This window comes from Lepisosteus oculatus, chromosome 12, assembly GCF_040954835.1.
Source record: "Lepisosteus oculatus isolate fLepOcu1 chromosome 12, fLepOcu1.hap2, whole genome shotgun sequence".
In the NCBI taxonomy this organism is placed as follows: Eukaryota; Metazoa; Chordata; class Actinopteri; order Semionotiformes; family Lepisosteidae; genus Lepisosteus; species Lepisosteus oculatus.
In genome coordinates, this window is record NC_090707.1 from 15,823,206 (window position 1) to 15,839,458 (window position 16,253).

The 16,253-nt window shown below is 40.5% G+C and overlaps 1 protein-coding gene across 1 annotated transcript in view; it reads left to right on the forward strand.

Annotated features, from left to right (window-relative positions):
* The window catches only part of col28a2a (collagen, type XXVIII, alpha 2a), a 31,599-nt gene extending 17,396 nt beyond the window's left edge, over positions 1 to 14,203 (forward strand). The window contains exons 16-36 of the mRNA XM_015359010.2: positions 738 to 806; positions 903 to 971; positions 1,300 to 1,368; positions 2,109 to 2,180; positions 2,925 to 2,993; positions 3,089 to 3,160; positions 4,044 to 4,112; positions 4,483 to 4,551; positions 4,969 to 5,037; positions 5,154 to 5,222; positions 5,850 to 5,918; positions 6,759 to 6,827; positions 7,027 to 7,095; positions 7,504 to 7,584; positions 7,953 to 7,988; positions 8,073 to 8,109; positions 8,593 to 9,150; positions 10,014 to 10,228; positions 10,929 to 11,175; positions 11,344 to 11,535; positions 12,771 to 14,203. Of these exons, the coding sequence (XP_015214496.2) occupies positions 738 to 806; positions 903 to 971; positions 1,300 to 1,368; positions 2,109 to 2,180; positions 2,925 to 2,993; positions 3,089 to 3,160; positions 4,044 to 4,112; positions 4,483 to 4,551; positions 4,969 to 5,037; positions 5,154 to 5,222; positions 5,850 to 5,918; positions 6,759 to 6,827; positions 7,027 to 7,095; positions 7,504 to 7,584; positions 7,953 to 7,988; positions 8,073 to 8,109; positions 8,593 to 9,150; positions 10,014 to 10,228; positions 10,929 to 11,175; positions 11,344 to 11,535; positions 12,771 to 12,784 (2,283 nt within the window). The 3' untranslated portion in view covers positions 12,785 to 14,203. The remainder of the gene's footprint in view (positions 1 to 737; positions 807 to 902; positions 972 to 1,299; positions 1,369 to 2,108; positions 2,181 to 2,924; positions 2,994 to 3,088; positions 3,161 to 4,043; positions 4,113 to 4,482; positions 4,552 to 4,968; positions 5,038 to 5,153; positions 5,223 to 5,849; positions 5,919 to 6,758; positions 6,828 to 7,026; positions 7,096 to 7,503; positions 7,585 to 7,952; positions 7,989 to 8,072; positions 8,110 to 8,592; positions 9,151 to 10,013; positions 10,229 to 10,928; positions 11,176 to 11,343; positions 11,536 to 12,770) is intronic.
* Positions 14,204 to 16,253: the final 2,050 nt, after the last annotated feature.

The following is a 16,253-nucleotide window of genomic DNA, read 5'->3' on the forward strand; positions in this document are numbered from 1 at the left end:
TGTTCCCTGGAGGACGACGGCTTCAAAAACACGCTGAGTGATGACTTTCCAAAAATGTCTTTGTATTTTCGGATGCGTGGTGCAAAAATCTAGCACTTGCCTGTTAACCCTTTCTGTTGCCCTGAGCTAGGCAATTTTGAAAGTGTTGTTTTTAAATATCGAAGATGATGTCTCCTGTTTTCTTGTATCTTGTTTTTTTTGGATTATTCAGGCCAAATCCCAGTCCTGCAGTATTATAACAGTGCCTTCCCTTGTGGTCTCACCTCTTTCCCCCAAGGCTGTGTCTTTTGTTGCCCCATTTAAAAGTTTTTTTTCCTGCTTACAGATATGTAGAGTTAAAATCTGTATTAACTGAGAAAATGAAGTGAACGCTGTTTTTGGCCACTACGCCTCATTTTTTAAGATATGGCTGAGTTTCTTTTCATCTCAAACACTAAAATTGAACTCCTAGTAACAAAGATAAGAAAGATAAGAAACGAAAAAAGATGAAAAACCCGTTTTCAACACTGAAATTTAGCCTGTCATTACTGTACAATTCAGAATGCAAAATTTAGAACTGGGGTTGAAACTTGGTTTGCTTTTTGTGGGGATTTTATTGTTCACATAGTTTCTATTGGTAGCATCTTTATTACAGCCTAAAGGTGATGAAGCAGGTTACAAAATGCACTTAATTTGCTGGGACACCTACATCACAGGCTTTACTCTGACTTCTGACCCCTGTTCCCTGTGTCTTCAAGGGTGAGCTGGGGCCTCTTGGGCCCCCAGGCCTAGTGGGGTTACCAGGAGTGGGGATTCAGGGCGAGAAGGTAAGATGATGGGCTTCACCCCTCTCTAGTCACACTGACTGACAAGCCGGACTCGGGCCCCCCTTGTGTATGTAACCTCCACTGGTGTAATTGCAGGGTGTGGAGGGGCCACGCGGACCACCTGGCTCCAGGGGGCAACCAGGGGAGGGTTTTCCAGGACCCAAGGTTTGTACTTTGTACCTACAAGTTAAGCAGTTCCAATAAGAGAGACCTCAGGTCAGGGGCTCCACCTTGTAGTTTTATGTTTGGGCAGCACGTATTCAGGGTTACGGTCACAAATACACCTGTCTCGGTACACATGTGATGGAAAAATGCTGCAGAGACCAACTAAATCGCAAAAACCTGCCCATTGCTTCCAAACACATCACAGCATTGATTTCAGAACACAACTGAACACTATAAATAACTGAATTCAGGTTATTTTATGCATTTCTCTGAAGGTCATTAACCTATCGCTGTTTCTTTTTTGTTTTGGTCACCATTTCTTTTTTAGGGTGACCAAGGTTTGCCAGGTGAACTTGGGGCACCGGGAGAAAGGGGAATTGGGGAGCCAGGACCCAAGGTAAACCTGCAGGAGAACCACAGTGTCCGTTGATTTTAAACAAAGCAAAAGGAACAGCAAAAAAGAAGTGAAGCAAACCTAGAGTATAGGAGCAATCAAGAGGACGTACCGTGACTCCAGTGGCATTTGAAAAACATTTGTGATGTTTCATGTTAGGTTAAACCCCAGAAGAATCAATCTTCCTTCTTTTTATGTTCAGTAGTTCCTACCACCCATGCAAGGCAATGGTTCTGTTAACCAAAGTGTCAAGATTATACCAAATCAAACTCTGTTTGTACTGCACAGCGGATAACAAAACATGCTTATTATCTTTTATAGGCTAATCCTCAGTTACAGATATCCAATTCATAATGTACAACTCTAGCTCTCCAGCTCTTGTGAAACTGAATTGCAATTTTAAAGCCGGTCTGAAGGGGTCACACTTTATACATGGAGGATCATAGTCATGGAAGATGAATTACACCTTATGTGCAGTGTTGTTACCATAGCAGACATGAGGAAGTAAAATCAGAACTACGTATCAACATTTTGAGCAAAAGTCAGTTTCTAATAATTTTTATTAGAAACAGAAAAATAAACTTTTGTGTCAGGTGTTTTATTATTTGCTAAGTACAAGTGAAAAAGCAACATTAAAGGAAAGTTACTCAAGGAAGGAAATATAAGATTGATAGAAGCCATCCAGTAGCACACGTGATTCTCAGTTAAAAGCCAAGCTGATTTTACAACTAACTCCTCCTCAGGGTGAGCCAGGATCTTCAGGATTGGCTGGTTTGCCAGGCCTGCCAGGAGAGGATGGTGCCCCAGGACAGAAGGTATTTCGCACTGGGGTGGGCATCGTCGGGAGAGCAAGGCAGGACTAAGGCAGTTTGCTTTCCATGGGCGAATCAATGCTGTATGTGTCACCTTCATATTGTGATTGACTCCAGACTTACAACTAACAAGTAGGTTGTGCTGAGTAACCTCCTCTCATTTGGAGCTCTTCTGACATCCCTATGTTCAGTACAACCAGCACGCACATGCTCAAGACTGAGTTTGTGCTTCATTAGAAGGATGCACAGACAATGTTAAACCACTACTGTACTTTGTGGGAGACGTAGACAGTGTTAATCATGTGCAAACAGAAGAAGTAGCCTTTTTTACAATATATGAAAAATCTTTGTTTACAGTGTATAGTACATTAAAAGCAATAATACCAGCTTTTTTATACATTTCATTGTAAATTGTATAGAAAAACAAAGCAAACGAAAGAAATGTCTTAATAATGGGGACATTTTCTCAGCTGAACAGACTATTTAATTATTTTATAATTTCCTCTTTTTGCAGTGAACTGTAGTAACATTTTAAAAAACTTAAACAAAATTTATATTTGATTAGCAAGGCAGAGATACACAGGGTTAAATAATTCAGATGTACAAATAGGTGGATGAACACTTCGAGCTTTTCTCACTGTGCTGTTTAGTGTCCAAAGGTGAAGTTCCCACACAAGGGCAGGTGAACTGCCTGATGGTCTGGGTTTCCACAAAAGAGCCTCTATATCTCTCTGTGGTTGCTTGCAGGGTGAGCCTGGTTTGATAGGCTTGAGAGGACCAGAGGGGACACCGGGAATTGGAACCCAGGGTGAGAAGGTATTTTAAGAAACATCCCTAAGTCTCTTGCAGTAATGTTGCACTGGTTCAAACAAATGGCTGTGCTGACCACATGTCTTTGAATTCTGCTCCAGGGAGATCAGGGTCAAAGAGGAATCAGAGGTTTACCTGGGCCTCCAGGAATTGCTGGTCCTTCCGGGGCAAAGGTGAGACCTGCAGGCTGACTCTTGCTTGTCATTTTACTGCAGCTGCATTGAGCTGCATTAATCCAATATAAGTCAAGCAGAGGAATTTTGAAAGAGCACTACAACTAAGCGAACAATACAATGTAAAATGTAAGGTGAAAACTGACTTGAATTATTTTCTTCCCTTACTGAATGCTCAGACACATATATTATTGAAATGTATTTGAAACATATTATTGAAATGTTTCAGAAACATTTTGGCCTGTTTCATTTGGTAGGTAAAATGAATCTCTTCCCACTAAATATTTGAGTTAGGGCATGCCACTTATGCATCTGCTGCACTTTACACTCCAATCACCCAGGTGCTATTATCATTAGTAATATTTTCCAAGTATATGAATTAACCATGTGTTGTACAACATGGGAGTGTCAGACTTCTAGACCTGCATCGGTGAGATTGCTTAGACATTGGTTTTCTCAATTCCTTCCTGACAAGACAGGTCCTGATTAGGCTATCATGACTTGAGAGGTTTTTTGCAGTTTTGTACAATTAGAACTGAAACGTGGATATACTATTTATTAGTATATATTATTGATTATTATAATTACATATGAATAATTGATTATTAATATATTACTAACTCTTTATCAAGTGGAACTTTCTAACTTTGATTTTGTCCTGCTACTTGTGGAAAAGGAAGGAAAATATAGCTCTAGGATTATATATTTTAAGGCTGTACATATTAGCTACGTCTGTTTTGAAGCTTGTATGATTACCACAAATACAAAAGGCAGAATCCGCAGGTTTTCTCAACAGTGGGATATTCCAGGTTGGCATTACCATTGCCTGAGGTTACTGTTTTGAAGGCTGTCAGCGTCTGTTTTATGTTTTACCTTCTGCCAGGGGGAGCCAGGAACTCCAGGTCGTCTGGGAATGCCAGGGTTGCCAGGACGACCAATAACTGGTCCAAAGGTAAAACATCTTCACTGGCGAAAGCCCAGGGCAGCACTGCCATTTTCAACCGTGTGCCCTGATTGTGCAGAAAAAAAACGAAATTCTACAACTTAGAGTGAATACCTGCAGAAAATAAGACTGTGATGCTCTTCTCCCATTTTTTTTCATTTTTTCCAGTGTTATGAGGTGAACTATGACTTCACCATACAAAACGGTCATATTTGAGATTAATATGTTCACTTTTTAGCGAGGCTGAATACAACATACTGTGTATCTTCTTTCATCTGTGTAATTTTCGTAGTGTACTCATAGTGTACCTGCGATTCACAATTGAACCCTCTTGGACTCAATGGTCACTGTCTGGTCACAATTTCACTGTGCTTCTCAGGGGGAAATCGGCCCACCAGGCCCACAAGGACCTATAGGGGAGACTGGCTATGGACTTCCTGGTCCCAAGGTACGAATTGCAAAAACAATAGCAAACACATGGGCGACACAGTTCAATTTCAGACTTGTGGGGTGTTATCTGTGTAGAGCTTGCATGGTCTCCTCGTGTTTGCGTGGGTTTCCTCCGGGTGCTCCAGTGCTGGGAGCTCTGGTTTCCTGTCCAAAGACATACTGGTTAACTGGCTTCTTGGATAATCACACCTAGTGTGAGTATGATTGTGTCTGTGTGTGCCCTTTGATGAACCGGTGTCCTGTTCAGGTTGTACCCCGCTTTGTGCCTGTTTCCTTAATGGGATAGGCTCTGGCTCCTCCTGAATTGGATGGTGTCGTTAGAAAATGGATGGATGGATAGAAAACAAATACAAAACAGAACATGTTATACCTTCACTTTTTCCATCCAATGACTTGAACTGATTTTTTCTTCTAGGGGGATCGTGGTAACCATGGTCCACCAGGTCCGTTTGGGCCCAAAGGAGATGGATACCCTGGTCCTCCTGTGAGTACACCACTTCCAACAGTTTCTTAGCAGCGTGTGAGGCCTTCCCGAGGCATTGAAAAGGCCATAGCCATTTCTCTCGAGAGCAGGCTCTACTCAAATCCTCATCTTTTCAGGGCCAGCCAGGTCTTCCAGGCCTTCCTGGGGAGCCAGGACCAGAGGGAATAGGACTACCAGGACCGAAGGTAGAGTCGTGGGTCAAAAATATTCAATTTTAACTCCCTACACATTTTTAGACCACTTTTTCCTTCAGAGCTCAGTTTTACATGACACCTGTCCGTATTTCCTTTTTCTGTAATGTATGGTATGTATGAGACTGGAATTTTCATGTTTCAGAGGTAGACTTATTATTAAACTTCCATGCTGAGGTGTGATGATACTTTTGACAAAGTGTTAGAAAATCATAGCATACCACCAACAGTTCCACTGCAGTTTGCGTTAACGTTGTGCCACACCTGAAGGATGTCATCACCTAGTACCCTGTTATTGGACAAATTAGTTATGCTGCTCACGCCGCACTGCTGTAACTTTTGTAATCTGCCTATTATTTCCCTTATTATTGCTTATTATTTAGAAAAAGTGCTCTACCCTTACCAGCTGACCAGGGACAAATGATTCCAGAGATCCATGGGACATTTCTTAACATACAGAAGCATACATACCCCCCATCCAATTACTTTCCTGAAGCATTTCCACATAACCCTTTAGAAACTCCTTTACTTCAGGAAAGATCTATGTTGCTGTGTTGGTAGAGGAATGACAAGAGGAAATTAATCTTTGTATTGATACTTGATGTGTTTTGCTCTTTCCAGGGTGATATTGGATTCAGGGGGCTGCCAGGTTTACCAGGACCCTCAGGGGAAGGGCTGCCGGGACCCAAGGTAGGCCTATGAAGAGACTGAATCAGTGGAGTGTCCCATAATAAGACAGTGGCATGATTGGTATCCTTGCTGTGTAGGATCTGCATACAGACCAAGACTGCACAGTTCAGGCACTATCATACATCAGACTGAGCTAACGCTCTGCAGACTGTATGCATCCTAATAATGGCTGACCTTTGAAGGACTATACATTTTTATTCTGTCTGCTACTCGAGATAAAGAGAAAAGAATTTTAATATAATGGATGTCTTCATTACTGCTGATGTTTTAATAATAATTTCCATAACTTCATTAATGAGAACCTCTGTCCTCTGTTCTACTGAATTCTACAAAATTGTGAAGTCAACTGTTGTGTGCAGATCTCTCTGAGACCAGACCAGACACATTTGAATACGCTGATTGTTTTAAGCCAGTTCAAACCTTTTCACAACTAACAGGTCATCATAAGCCTATTGCTAGCAGGTTGTCACATTAAATCTGTGGACTGCCAGATTGAGATCCGTCTTTTTTTATTAGCGGCTGCTGATAAAATTGACCCCCCCTCCCCCACATGCTTGTCCATTTAACAGCTTCCCACCTGTCCATGAACTAAGAATACATTATGATGGACTCTGTTGTATACTACAAGAGACTACTGCATTGCTTCAATAAAAACATCTTACACCAGGATTGCTCATTGACTGCAGAAGAGTCCCTGAACTCAAGGAGGCAGTAGTTTGTAGTTTAAATTGAAACCATGACAGCTGCCTTTACCTGTGCAGCTGTTGTTCTTTCATACGCAGGTGTTATGGCGACAGTGTGGCCCTGTGTATTAACACTCCTCCTTGTCATGCTCTTCAGGGTGTTATTGGAAGACCTGGCCCCCCTGGTCCCCCTGGCCCTCAAGGGGAAGGTCTGCAGGGACCTAAGGTATGTCAGTCCAGCCTCCTTTCAGTTTCCTTGTTTCTTCTGTCCAACTATGTGCTGATGAGCTGACATATTTTCATTGTGTGAGTGAAGAATGACACCCCTCAATCAGCCTCTAGCAGATGCAGGACAGAGAAGTACAATTTTGTCAGGAGAGGCAAAGCTAATCTCATGTCGAAATTTGTCATTGAACACCTTTCAGGGAGAACATGGACCTCAGGGAGTGACTGGCCCAAGAGGTCCACCAGGAGAAGGATTAGCAGGTTCCAAGGTCTGTGTGGTCACCTCTTTGTGTTTTTCAATGACTGAGCTGCTTCTGTGAGTGTTTCTTCATACATGTATTCATTCTGAAGTGATAAATGTGAAAGTGCTGTTTGAGCTGCCCAAGAAAGCAGGTATTCTTTGATTTAATGTTGCCCTTGTTGAGTAATGTTGGCAGCTCTATGAACTGGACAGTCAGTGTACTTACTGGACCCCTAAAATAAAAGACAGGCTAGAATTAAACTCAACATTAGGCCTGAATGATGTTTCAGACACATTCTTTCAGCCAGCATGTAATACACCTTCTTTTCTTTTGTTTCATCAGAATTAAAGCCCCTCTCACTCCCATTTTCATTTCACAGGTTATCCTATGTCTTCTTGTGTTTTAACACCAGGCTTTGTTCTTATTCCCTTGCAGGGTGATCGTGGTTCACAGGGAGAGAGAGGGCGAAAAGGGGAGAAGGGAGACTTTGGGGATCCTGGAACTCCTGGTCAATCTGTAAGCGTTGAACTATTAAAATGGGAGTTGAATTAGATAGCAGGAACAGGCCTGAACACTTGTAATACCAACGAACCCTCCATTATAGGGCTCATCGGAGATCTCCAACATTAAAAAAAATGTTTAATTGTTTTGCTCCTTTTACCACCTGGTGGACAGACATAATTATTGCAATATCAAGCAGGAAAAAACTGTAGGGAAAATGTGGTTGGCAAAATTTATTTCTAAAGGAAAAAATAAAAAATGAAGAAAATTTATTCCAAGCTGAAAATTAGAAGAAAGGTAACATTTTGGCAATTGAGCCTTCTTCAGGTGTAAGGCAAAATAAAATGTATCTGTTATCTGTAACTCTGTGAATGTTGTTTCAGGGAAGACCAGGAATTAAAGGCGAAGCTGGCCTCACAGTGAGTTTCCATTCTATGGCTTTAAATTAATGTCAGTATAAATATAAGAATCAAATACACACTAATTATGTTTTTTTTTTTCAGAGAGAAGACATTATTAAATTGATTAAGGAGATATGTGGTAAGATCTTATCTTCTTCAATTGATAAAATACTTTATTTTTTAATTTACTTTACAATATATAAGACATCGTAAAGAGCAATATATATATATAATAAAATGGTTTTTCATTTCAATAAGAACAACAGGGTATGTTTCCCCATTCTTCGTTTTTTGTTCTTCAAAACCTATGAAATAGACAAGCCCTTTGACTACACTACCATCATGTGAAATCTAGTTGACATCACTACCAGCATGTGAAATCTACACCACTTGACATGCTAGAGTTCCTTAAGAGTTGTCCGGTCCAGATAATGACACAGTTAATACTTATAAAATTATCTCTGTAAAAACATATGAACCTTTAAAAATAAAAAATAAGTGAAATTCAATTCTCAGTATCTCCTGAAGACTAAAGTACACAGCTAACACATACATTTCGTGCAACACAACAAGGTTTTATTACATAATCAATTCTTGTTTTTTTTCTCCAATTTTTGTATAGGTTGTGGGGTGAAATGCAAAGAAAGACCCATGGAACTTGTGTTCGTTATTGACAGTTCAGAAAGTGTTGGACCGGACAACTTTGAAATTATCAAAGATTTTGTCACAGCCCTTGTTGACAGGATCACTGTGGGCAGAAATGCTACCAGGATAGGACTTGTGCTCTACAGTCTGGACGTCCACTTAGAATTCAACCTCGCCAGGTATATGACGAAACAGGATATCAAGCAGGCAATCAGGAAAATGCCCTACATGGGAGAAGGCACATACACGGGCACAGCAATTCGCAAAGCTACCCAGGAAGCTTTTTACAGTGCCAGGACAGGGGTGCGGAAAGTGGCCATTGTGATGACAGACGGACAAACAGACAAGAGAGAGCCCGTTAAACTAGATATAGCAGTGAGGGAAGCCCACGCCGCCAACATCGAGATGTACGCTATTGGAATCGTGAACACCACAGATCCCACACAGGCCGAATTCCTACGTGAACTGAACCTGATTGCGTCTGATCCCGACAGCGAACACATGTATCTCATCGATGACTTCAACACCCTGCCAGGTGACGCTCGCTTTTGTAACATCACTGTGAAAACAAGGTAGCTGAACAACCCTAAAAACTATGGAAAATTAGCATTGATGCACAAAAGAAATGCAAGACCTCTCTTCACCTCTCTCAACTTCACACTTCTCTCCTGTTCCTGCCTCCTCTCCACTCCCAGCTTTTGGCTGGGAAACATTTTGTTTCTTTTCTTCTCTTTTCAGCATGGAATAAACCTTTACTTGTTCCTTTGTAGATTAAACGGATGGGACAGTCCTGAGCTGCTGTAGTGGCCTTCTCCCTTCCTGGGTGTGGCCTGTCCTTCACAGTGCTGGCCTCCTAGGTTTTCTGAACTAGACTCCTGATCTAGTTGACACAGAACATCTCATTCTCTGGGCACCTTTTCACAGCAACTAAGTGACCTTTGCTTCCAAGCAAGCCAGGGTCACATCGTTCACTCTAATTACTTTATACAAAATCACTTCTTTCTGAATGACTGTTCAAATTCCTACAAAGAATCTGCCCAAACACCAGTGTCTAGTGGTTTTATGAAATCCCATGACTTGAACCCAGTGACCTATTGAAACATAGCTAATTTAAAAAGTTGTGTTTCCATTGTGCATCAGTATATATTTGTTTTTAGCATTCACAATGTTTCACATGGTATGTGTGTCACCTCAACCATTAGCCAAAATACTGTCAGCATGATACGCCTCACAGATTGTCAACCTACATATCAAGTTTTCATGCTAAGCAAATTTCTGATACTGTGCTTCACCCATCAACCCAGCACCAAGGGGCACGCTCTTCCAGTAACATACTATACCTTGACCAAAACGGGCATTTCAAACTAATTGGCATCATTCATATTGTTCCCATCACAGCTCTGGAATCCAAACTAGTGAGCCAATTCTGTGAAGATGAGAACGGGGCACTGGTGTACAATCGCATTGTGAATGGGTATGGAACCAATGGAAACGTCTTCCAGGAGGAATTCCGGGTCGGGACCAGGCTGACCACCTCCCACAGTGAGAGCTCCAGTGTCGGAAGAGGAGATGTTCCTGCTGTATCCGTCAGCACAGGCCGGCCTTCACAGCAGGTTGCCTCACAAAACTCTGAATTTCTTACGTTTGTGAAGTTCAGAGCTTGCAAAGTATACTTTTTCAAAACATGGTTTCTTTCAGTTACTGGAATAATAGTAATCACGCCGGTAAACCCCAGCTTTCCTGGATTCAGTGCTTTTACTTTTAGAGTTCTTGCAAAACTATAAAATCAGATTTAACATGTTCCTGAAGGAGAAATTGAAGATTTTGTTAATGGAATCAAATATCCTTTATCCTCTCAGGACAGCCTAATTTCAATGCCAACTATTTCAAATATTTTATGGGCATTTTTCACTGTTCTAAATTTAAGCTGGGTCTTGCGAGTACTGCAGCCTTGCAGCACTGGGGCCCTGGGTTCAATTCCCTGGGTGTTATCAGTGTGGTGTTTGTATGTTATCCCCATGTTTGCGTGAGTTTCCTCTCAATGCTTGGTTTACTCACACAGTCCAAAGACATAATGGTAGTTTAATTGGCTTCTGGGAAAAGTGGCCCTGGTGTGAGAGTGTGCGTGTATCTTGCCTTGAGCCCATTGCTTGCTGGGATAGGTCCCGGGTCCCCCACAACTCTGAATTAGATAAAGCGGTTAGAAAATTGATGGATGGATGGATGAATTTGCCAGTGTTTTTAAATTACCTGAAGGAAACCTAATGCAGTTTTACATCCCAGAAAACATCATGTGCGAATTTCCTTGTGCAGGTTGAAGAAATCGATGAAGATTTGGAAGACCCTTACGAAGTGACAGTGAAAGAAGTGTTGAGCCACTCTTCGTCTGTCAATGCAAAAGGCAGCGGCACTTCAGTCGTCAGCAGACCTGTGCCTTCTCCACAGCCCAAACCAGTTGCTCCAGGCAGGGATTCTTCGTCTTCCACTGTGGTAGTGTCATCATCATCCTCTTCTTCTTCAGTCCAATTTCTACCAGCACCCAGGCCTGTCCTGCCTAAAGGTAAACACTACTTTCTGAAGAAATATTTTGCCCCATTTTTCTGCTTTGATCCTTTGCTGTAATCTGAGATCATACAGCAAAGGCCTGTGAATGTGTTCTGAAAATACAACTTCCCCGGGTAATGAATGTTTATGGGTCCTCTCCTAAGGTGTCCTCTCTTTTTTTCAGAATTTATCCCCCTCGATCCTCGATGTGCTTTGGTCTTGGACCAGGGTCCTTGCCGTGATTATAACATCCGATGGTACTATGACAAACAAGCCAATGCTTGTGCACAGTTTTGGTATGGAGGCTGTAGTGGAAACGATAACCGTTTTGACACTGAAGAAGAGTGCAAAAAGATATGCGTGCTGACAAGAACAGGTATGCCCCTCAGAATGCAGTTTTTTATCTACATTTGCATGTATGATTTGAAAATGTGAACAGCTCTGCTAACACAAGGAAGCTTGAAGAACCTCACTATAGAGCACATATTGTTACAGAAAGGGGAAAAGCACTTCAAAACCAAGAACAGCTCTTTTCATTAAGGCTTGTAGGAGTCTGGAAGCAGCTGCCCAGCCATGCTGTCATAGCTGATACCTTTGCTCCTTTCAGGAAATGGAGATGATCCTCAGATCAATTGGTAACAAACTAAATGAGCTACTGTACATGGACCAAATGGTCAGCTCTCAACCCTTTTATATTCATATGCACAGTTTTATTTGAAAAAATACTGCCTTCATTTCAGTTAGTAGGCGAGACAGATGTATGCTGTTTTTCCAATATGGGCCTTGATTTATTATTTGTTGAAAAAGATATTCTGGCTTCACTCAGTAAATACCTGACACCCAAAGGCACCAACAAAGCCAAAGTTCTTGACATTATGACCCAACCATTAGCTGTGGAATAAGGCACCAAGCAGGCTTCAGCTTGTTACTCCAACAGCAGTAGAAGTTCAGTAACGTGAATTTGGATAATCTTCTAAAAGCGCAATTTGGAAAAAAACAGAGCAATCCCATGAAAAAATGAATTGTGTGATAGAATTGGACTGTGCTAATGAAAACATGACTTTATGTAGACAATGTCCCCTGCATCCTGTGGCATCAGTGCCACACTGCACAGTCACCAGGGGAACCTTTGGCTCATTATATAGCAGCTACAGCTGTTGAACAGGCAGACATAGGTGTTATCCTTTTCAGGAAGGCCTGTGTCAGGTCTCCATCTGACACAACAGACCTGCTGCTCCTGTTGTAGTATTTCAGTGCAAAAAGGAACAGGTGTGTCAGACTCCACTTACAGTGCACGTGTTGTCCCTTGGTGTAGGGTACTGTAGTGAGTCAAGAGAATTTGGCTGAAGGGGTGGTTGGGTGTACCAAATTGTCAGGTATCAAAGGGGCAAAATGACCTGCCAATTCTAAATAACACATGTGAAAAACACCAGTTATAGTATATGTGCATTTAAAACTCTCAGTAGCCAATTATGTATTTTCAGTAACAAGAAGCATTTTTAAAAATGGATAACTATTAATAATTTGATGTACGGCTATTGAATTCCTAACTGAATAAGTTTAAGTGCTTAAAGGACAACCATTAATTGTACTTTTTATTTCTTTCAACAGGGGATAGAAGCTGATTCAAAGATCAAGCATCTTATGCGTCCCAATGACACCCTTTTGTGCTGAACTGATTGCTACTGATGCATTTTTCTTAAATATATGTCATTATTTTATACCGTTAAGCATTTCAATATGTATTATTGAATTGTAAGAAATATGAATACCTTTCGGTTTGCATTGTAGCAATACACTCAGCATTTCATTACTTTCTTATTTTTAGAAAGTGAAGTGCATGTAAAAAAAACGTTTTTTTTTATTTTCTGTGGTTTTAGCTACTTCATTTCTAACAACTTGCTCAGCAAGTTTAGAAAAAATAGCAAACTGAAATCAGACAATTACATAGGAAGTCCTACAAAAGAATTGAACGCTGTCAACACAGTTACTGAGTATGCTCTTGTCACTGTTAATTGTCAGGAAGTCTGCAATCAGGCATTTCTCAGGGCTTATTTTCATAGAGACAGTGTAAAAACGTTCATGTACTGTATAGTGATATTTCTCATCCAAAATAAAAGAAACATTGCTTACAGGTCTTAAAAATTCATGTCCCATTCTGTTTTGTACAGTACTACTGCAAGACCTAAGAGATCTATATTTCACAACATTGCATTTTTTGTTAAATTCAAAAATGACAAGAGTTGACAAGGAACTAGAATACATTGAAGCACTTTTTTACACACCAGTTGCTTTTAAGAAATGGATGGATGAGAATTTAGAATAATTTACTATTATGGCCTCATCTCATTTGTATGCTTTCTTTATTTTTATGTGACAAAATATAACATCCAGGTATAAGTGTTATTGTGTTATCATTGTCCCATTGTGATATGTACCAGTAAATAAGATGCTGTGTTCAATGTCCAAAGCAATTATAGCGATAATTGTAACTGACACACTGATGTTTTGTAACTTCTATAATGCAAAATTACAGTACTCTATAATTTTTCCATTTTACAATAAAAGAAGAAACAATACTATAATGTATTCTTATATCACATTATAGATCTGATAGACTAGATTTTTTGTTATATTATTTTCTTAACAAATGTCAAAGGAACGTTTTTCAGCAGATTTCATTGAAGAAAAACATACAGTCAAGGCTATGATTATTTATAATGGATATAATATCCATTGGTAGTCATCAGGCATGAAGGTTTGGTAATGACTGATATATTGGATTACTGTTTTAAATTTGTACAATAACAGTGTGAAACAGGACATATATCTGTTGTGTACTACAATTTTAAAACATGTTTGTATTCCTAACACATCTACATACATTTTCCAAAAGACAGTGTGTTTTACCTGCCTACCTTTCTTCATTGGAAGCATTTTGTGTTTGTTTTGATAAAGCAACATGTTTTATTTTGTGTACAAGTGTGTTTTTATTAGCTATGTCATATTTTTTATTTGAATTTTCATAAATAAAAAACATTTTTAAGTCATTTGTCTTAAGATTTTAAAGTACAAAAAGGTTGCAGTTGTGGTATCTCATATCAAACAAAGAGTTGTGACAACAAACAAATCCAAAAAGGATTATTGATTAACTTCCCAAAAGTTAACATGACATGACATGTTTTCATGCCATGGCAAACATACAGTTATATTCAAATACTCAGAAATAATATATAGTTATACAGATAATGTGATGAAGAGTACAATATGTTTTATTCATCTCATCTATGTTTTATTCCCCTCCACCATCAACAATGTTCACCTGGATGATACAACACCCCACCTGGATGATACAACAGCAGCCATAGTGAGCCAGTACACTTCCCACACTTCAGCTATTAGTGGGGAGGAGAACAGAGTAATGAAGACAATTCATAAATGGGGATTATCAGGAGGCCATGATTGGTAGGGGCCAATGAAACATCCTGGGATTTTTGAGAAACACCCTGGGATTGTTAATGACCACAGAGAGTCAGGACCTCAGTTTTACAGTGCGTTGCGAAAGTATTCGGCCCCCTTGAACTTTTCAACCTTTTGCCACATTTCAGGCTTCAAACATAAAGATATCAATTTTTTATTTTATGTGAAGAATCACCAACAAGTGGGACACAATTGTGAAGTGGAACGAAATCTATTGGATTTTTGAAACTTTTTTAACTAATAAAAAAAATGAAAAGTGGGGCGTGCAAAATTATTCGGCCCCCTTGCGTTAATACTTTGTAGAGCCACCTTTTGCTGCGATTACAGCTGCAAGTCGCTTGGGGTATGTCTCTATCAGTTTTGCACATCGAGAGACTGAAATTCTTGCCCATTCTTCCTTGCAAAACAGCTCGAGCTCAGTGAGGTTGGATGGAGAGCGTTGGTGAACAGCAGTTTTCAGCTCTTTCCACAGATTCTCGATTGGATTCAGGTCTGGACTTTGACTTGGCCATTCAAACACCTGGATACGTTTATTTGTGAACCATTCCTTTGTAGATTTTGCTGTATGTTTGGGATCATTGTCTTGTTGGAAGATAAATCTCCGTCCCAGTTTCAGGTCTTTTGCAGACTCCAACAGGTTTTCATCCAGAATGGTCCTGTATTTGGCTGCATCCATCTTCCCCTCAATTTTAACCATCTTCCCTGTCCCTGCTGAAGAAAAGCAGGCCCAAACCATGATGCTGCCACCACCATGTTTGACAGTGGGGATGGTGTGTTGAGGGTGATGAGCTGTGTTGCTTTTACGCCAAACATATCGTTTTGCATTGTGGCCAAAAAGTTCGATTTTGGTTTCATCTGACCAGAGCACCTTCTTCCACATGTTTGGGGTGTCTCCCAGGTGGCTTGTGGCAAACTTTAGACGAGACTTTTTATGGATATCTTTGAGAAATGGCTTTCTTCTTGCCACTCTTCCATAAAGGCCAGATTTGTGCAGTGTAAGACTGATTGTTGTCCTATGGACAGACTCTCCCACCTCAGCTGTAGTTCTCTGCAGTTCATCCAGAGTGATCATGGGCCTCTTGGCTGCATCTCTGATCAGTCTTCTCCTTGTCTGAGCTGAAAGTTTAGAGGGACGGCCAGGTCTTGGTAGATTTGCAGTGGTCTGATACTCCTTCCATTTCAAGATGATCGCTTGCACAGTGCTCCTTGGGATGTTTGAAGCTTGGGAAATCTTTTTGTATCCAAATCCGGCTTTAAACTTCTCCACAACAGTATTACGGACCTGCCTGGTGTGTTCCTTGGTCTTCATGATGCTCTCTGCGCTTTCAACAGAACCTTGAGACTATCACAGAGCAGGTGCATTTATACAGAGACTTGATTACACACAGGTGGATTCTATTTATCACCATCAGTCATTTAGGACAACATTGGATCATTCAGAGATCCTCGCTGAACTTCTGGAGTGAGTTTGCTGCACTGAAAGTAAAGGGGCCGAATAATTTTGCACGCCCCACTTTTCATTTTTTTATTAGTTAAAAAAGTTTCAAAAATCCAATAGATTTCGTTCCACTTCACAATTGTGTCCCACTTGTTGGTGATTCTTCACATAAAATA